We start from the raw sequence: 6,330 nt of genomic DNA, 5'->3' as shown, positions 1-6,330 counted from the left end.
TAAATATATTTATTCAGATATTGAAGTCAAACTTTATTCTATTCTTCTAATAATATTTTGTATATTATATATTAGTGTCTATTAGAACTAAATTTACTTAATAAATATATTGTGAGAGCACTTTAACTATTTTCCCAACCCATTTTTTCAAGATGTACCTGTTTTTAAGAAGAAAAAAAATCTTGAATAAACAAAGTTATTGTAATTTACACAAAATTTAATTATAAATTAAAAGTAATTGTAATTAATTAATGTTCTTTTATACAAAATAGTTATACTTATTATTTTCCTAGTAACCCCTTAACTTGTACGCCCGAGTTAAGTCGAGGATGCTAAACAGGCCAAACTGCACATTCGAGATAATTTGAGTGGCGTATTTTAAGCTGCTATAATTTTTCATCCTCGAATATAATCCAATATTGAAAATAGCAATGTGATAATAATAAAATGAATAAAAGTGATTTATTCTCTGTAATAATCCTCTCTATATAACTTATATATCTGCATTAAGTGGTTACTAGAATTCGAAAGGAAGCAAACACTGTTGATTGTGATATATTTTTTGGCTCATTATAAATTTTTAAACAAAAAATTCATATTATAAGTTGATTTTTAATTACTGTGCAATTATTTTTTCTATAGCACAAATACTTTAAATTGATTGTTTATATTTCATATGTTATTAAGAGTTTAAAATTCACATTTATATTTCAAATATGCTTATACATTTTTATATATGTTTTAAATTATTATTATCTAAGTTTAAGTATTTCACCAACACGCAATAATTATAACAAGGATTTTCAAATAACTATTATAAAGAGGAAATTATATTTTTTGTTTTAAAACAGCAATGTTTCAGTTATAAAGCAATCATCAGGCGTACTATTTTTTGCTACACATGATACATATTATTATCCAACCTGGAGCATGTCATTGTTCTTATCAATATTTAAAATGGTCATTCATTGAAAAATTTCATTATAAAATAAAAAAAAAAAAAAAAAATGAAAAATCATTCTTAAACATTCCATTTGGTAAAATTAAATTTGAGAAGCCATATTTTTATGTAACTAAGTTTAAATAATAATCGTGCTAGTATGAGGTGTACTTACTGTTAGCTTGAGCTGCAGAATGTGTGTCACCAATGAGATCCATATAAGCTGTCGTGGCTTGGCTCTGGTGAGGCGATGGCATTAGGTAGTCATCTTCGTCCAACGGCAGCTCCAACTTTAGATTTCCAATTTGGGCCTCCCTTCGGCTCGCAATCGTAGGGACACCATCTCTTTCATCGACAACCACCTCTTCTGCAATCACAATAACACAATATTTAAATAAAATATTATTTTAAAATTAAAAAATTGAAAATCCTGTTTTATACAGGACAAAGTGAATTAAATATTAAAAATATTTTAAATTCAAATTTGTTCTTGTGGTGTACATAATTAGATAAAGGATTAATCAAAATAAACAATATGTGCATTGTTTACATCAGAGTCAAATAAGGATTAAAATGAGCATGTAAATACTTAAACTTTAAAAAGTTAAACTTTATGTCTGGAGGTATACTTTCAGCCATTATAATCAGTTTAACTTAGTCGTGGAGCAAATACATGTTAAAGCACAGTTCCAGCTGGAATCTGTTATCTAGCAAAGGTGTATTCCATTATTATTACGTTACTTTCCAAATTCAATACAATGGGTTTGATCATATAGTCTATTTGGCAGATGACGAAGAGTTCAAAGTTATTTGCTCAGGCAATAATGAAAAAAAAAAGTATTCCATCCTCAACAAAATCATTTTTTACAATTGTCAGATGAAGAATCTTTTCAGCGATTTAGACTATCAAAAGTCAAAAAATCTTTTAGATTTTATTTTACTCTGGGACGAATCTAATTTATAAAAACCTTAGTTATACTAGAAATGGGTGCTTCCAGTCCTCAGTGGTCTGCTGACAACTATGGATTGGGAACCACTAATGTAAAAAAATCATAGCATGTTATAACTTTTGATTATTTTTTTTTTCAGGCCAATAATTTGATATACCAGCCATACTCTCCCTTCCCACTGATAGTACCACAAATCCCAAACCAACGCAAGCTCTGATGATAAGTATTATGTCATAACATAATTGTTGCATATATATTTGTCATGTTGGACTTTAGATACTTGAAATTTACCTTAATTCATGGCAAGATAATTGCCGGACTCCACCTCACTATATCCAGAAAACATTGTGTCATTTAAAATTTAATATATAACAGTTATGGTCAGCAACATACCTCTAGGTGCCAATGGGTCTGAACAATACCGCCGTGGATGCCCGAGTTCTCCCCAACCAGGTGGCTGTACTGACGATGGTATTGGTGATTCTGAACCAAGCGGGGGAGATGGAGATCCGGCGATGGTTTGCCTGCTCTTCGGTTGCAAGTATTCATCTGTATCATTTTCATTTTCTCCAATCTCAACAGAAGTCTGCTCTTTTTCTTCTTGACCATTACATTCCTAAAATAATGTGCAAAATTATAAATTTGATTTTTTTCCAATAAATAATTCATTAAATGAATAATAATGAGAATATAGATAAATCCCAGAACTAATAAAGTTCTATATATAAAAATTTGTGGAAGTGGGTAGCTCATTGGTAAAGTACTGTGCTACAAACTCCAACTACCCTGGTTTGAATCCTCCTATGGTAGATGAATATTCTCTATTTCACTGTAGCTGTGAGTTAGCCCTGTGGGTTCAGAAGCCCGACGGAGTTCACCCAGTCTAATATGATGGTAACCCTTAATTGGGTAAAAATCTGGCAGTTGACATTATAATGATTGATTTAAATAAACAGACCTCAATACAACAGTAGATTCAATATCACGACAGATACTGATATCTATCATACCTGATGGCGCAACTGTCATTCACCATAGCAGTTGCTCCCATGGCTATAAAGTGTCACCATGAAACAGGCCTTAACGGGTAGCTTCACTGCCACAACATGAACTGCCAGCTGTCACATATCTAGTGCTACCATGCTACAGTACTACCATGACAGCAATAATATAGATTTCATCATGGTAGTATCTATTGTTGTAAGGGATCATAAGAGAAACAAGGTTTAATGTGACAGTAGCTACAATGCCACTAAATGTGAAATAGTGTACAACTAACAATCACATCTGATGTAGTGCAACAGTATAGCTTCAATGCCCATGGGCCTTATTATTTGTTTTAAAAATAAAAATTAGAATAAAACTTATTCAGAGAGCATTTTGTATCGAACAGTTTTTTAATCGTTTTTATGGTATAATCTTTTAAAATAAAAATTATGCAGTAACTGCTATTGTATAATTTGTTGATAAAAAGTTAAGATTTTGATTCCTTATAGTGTACTTTTAAGCAATGAAATTTATAATTATTAATAAAAAAGGATTCAATGAAATGATAAAACTTATACATTACCTGAGATGAATAAGAGGGTAGCCTCATGAGCTTGTCACCTTGGATGACGAGATAACGACCAGGATCCCGAGCCATCTTAGAGAACTCATCGGTCAGCTCCTTAAAGGAGGGTCTGCTCTCAGCATCCAACATCCAGCACTTGATCATCAGGACGTAGACGTCTATTGTACAGATGTTAGGTTGGGGCAATCTCTCCCCTTTCTCCAATAACTCCGGAACTTCTCTTGCTGGGACACTTTCATAAGGGCGTCCACCATAAGTCAACAATTCCCAGATTGTCACACCTGATAAACAATATAAAAGTAAGTTAAATTTATGTATAATTAAACAATCTATGTCTCATGATTTCACCTATGTTAAATTTTTATATTTGTTTCAAACACATGATAAAATCATCACCAAGTTCATCTGATTAACTAAATAAAATCCAAAAATTATGTGCAAAAACAAAAGAACCAATCACTACAAAAATAAAAAATAACGAATGAAATCTCCTGTTCATTAGTTGTTTTCATCACAGGGGAAAAAAGTAATAAACATACTTTTTTTTTTAATATTGATAAATTATTATTTTAGGTGAAGAAATTTATTTTTTATAAAGTCAAGATAAAAAAAACGAAAAAAAAACTAACAATATCTGAGATACACATGAGTGATACTGCCTTATAAGTGCAACAATTCTTTAACCTTTTACATCTTGGAGGAAGGAATATAATGGAGGGAGTAAACTGGCAGGAAAAGTGAAGCCAAAAAGGCAGGCCCTGTGATGGACCCAGGGGTGTGGCAGAGGAGTAAAGGAAGAGTACAAGCCAATCATTGGTTGCCTAAATTACAATGGCAAACATTCCAGTTAACCTCAATAAAAACCTATGCCCTAAGGATATATACCTCCTCTTTGGCTTCACTTTGCTTTGAAGGATAATACAGTTATGCCACCCTCCTGTTTAACTTGTTTGATCTCTACTTTATGAAGATTTATTATTTTCAATCTCAACTTTTACTTTTTTTGAGGTGTATTAAATATATTGTATGCCTATAAGAAAATAAAAATTGAAGTGAAAAGTTTAAATTTTGTGATTAGTAATCTAATTTGAATAAAATAATGTAAGACTTACTGATATAATTTAGCTATTTTCATAATTTATGATCAAAATTAATGATTACTCCTTTATTGAAAAAAACAGAGGGTGGCTTCAGCCATAGTACAGTGCCAGAACGTATTAAAATAAATATTAACAATTATAACGTTGAAGTATTTTTAGCTTAACTTGGTACTATTTTTTTGTTCATAATATTACATTATAAAATGTTAAACATCATTATTTTTTCTTACACTTTTAATTAACAGGGTCGGAAAGACAATTGATTTGTCCTTACATCAATAAAGTTAAAGAAACTTTCATTTTTACACTTTTTTTTTCTAATCTAATTTTATTTGTAAAAATACCAAAATTTTGTGTAGTTCATTTTATCTTCCAAGTATAATCTTACCAATGATTATGGACACTCATGCAAACTTTCTTTCATTTATTTACAGCTCCGTTTTAACGGATCATACTATAATGTTATAGTATAGAGTTATAATATTATTATTATAGAATTATGTCTAAGTCTAGAATCGTCCTCAATAAACAGTCTATTTAATGCAAAAAGTATTATCTGATATTGTAATATGTATTAATATAGATGGAATTAAAAATTATTTTCATCAAACACAATATAAATGACTATGTATACTAACCGAAAGCCCAAACATCGCTCTTGTGAGTGAATGTCCTGAGTTGGATGCACTCAGGAGCGAGCCATTTAATAGGCATTTTCCCTCCAGCAGCTTTGTATTGATCTTCGTTGATGTCAAGCAGCTTAGCAAGGCCAAAGTCAGTGATCTTTACACAGCTAGGTGTCTGGACCAAAACATTTCTTGCTGCTAAGTCTCGGTGCACTAATCTCTTCTCCTCCAGATAAGCCATACCTGAGTAAAAATTATATAATTAATTGATATAATTATGTCAAAGATCTAAAATATATATATACAAAAAAGATAATGTCCATTACAAAAAAAATTTCTTTCCTCATTCTCTATCAAAATAATATTTACCTATTTTAAGTTATTATTTGTTTATGCCTCCCAACTTTTTATCTATAACTTATTAACTTAACTTGTTAAAGTTCTTAAAGCTTTTATCACCAGTTTTATATTGATACAATGAATATGGGGTAGGGTCTATACATTATCCACAATACCATAACAGAGGTATGCAGACAGGCTTTATCTGCATGTACAATATAATAATTTTTCAATGAATGCTGCTGACATCTCATCGTAAAACTGTATAATTTTCTGAATATACACAACGCTATACTTTTTTATTTAATGAATTGTGTTTTTTATTGTCCTATTTTGAACTATAAAAATTTGAAGAATGAAACATGAAAGGAAATTTAAAAATGTTATAGTACATTTAAGATGAGTTTGCCTGTGGGTAACGGAGGGAGAAGGATGCTCATTTTACCTGAAAATTTTGAGATTTTTAAATTAAGCTTATAGAATTGACATATCTTTATGCTTTGGACTTTTTGAACTATTATATCTTGGTCATAATAAAAACTGATAAAAATATTTACATTATTATCCTTGCAAATTATTTATTAAATAATATTTAATTCTCTTTAATTTACAGTCCTTAATACCTGAGTGTCCTACTTTTTTGTTGCCTAAGAGATGTCCCGTGACCATTTATCTCATGGTAGACAATTTGTACTATTTTTTTTTTTATATGATTGAATCTGATTATGACAAAAATCTTTTTGACTAATTTGAAATTGTAATTTGTAGCTCTTCCATCAGGGGCTGAAGAATTCAAATTTCA

At 30.3% G+C, this 6,330-nt stretch overlaps 1 protein-coding gene across 1 annotated transcript in view; it reads right to left on the bottom strand.

Annotated features, from left to right (window-relative positions):
- Window positions 1-6,330, bottom strand: part of Egfr (epidermal growth factor receptor) — a 115,189-nt gene that overhangs the window by 559 nt on the left and 108,300 nt on the right. Inside the window, exons 16-19 of the mRNA XM_014428890.2 lie at window positions 5,202-5,432; window positions 3,461-3,744; window positions 2,284-2,506; window positions 1,116-1,307 (exon numbers count right to left, since the gene is read on the bottom strand). Coding sequence (XP_014284376.1) covers window positions 1,116-1,307; window positions 2,284-2,506; window positions 3,461-3,744; window positions 5,202-5,432 — 930 coding nt within the window. The remainder of the gene's footprint in view (window positions 1-1,115; window positions 1,308-2,283; window positions 2,507-3,460; window positions 3,745-5,201; window positions 5,433-6,330) is intronic.

Source organism: Halyomorpha halys, unplaced genomic scaffold, assembly GCF_000696795.3.
Source record: "Halyomorpha halys isolate HHAL.00 unplaced genomic scaffold, Hhal_1.1 Scaffold754.1, whole genome shotgun sequence".
NCBI classification, from domain to species: domain Eukaryota; kingdom Metazoa; phylum Arthropoda; class Insecta; order Hemiptera; family Pentatomidae; genus Halyomorpha; species Halyomorpha halys.
The sequence above is the reverse complement of the archived record's forward strand: the minus strand, read 5'-3'. Positions and strand labels throughout refer to the sequence as shown.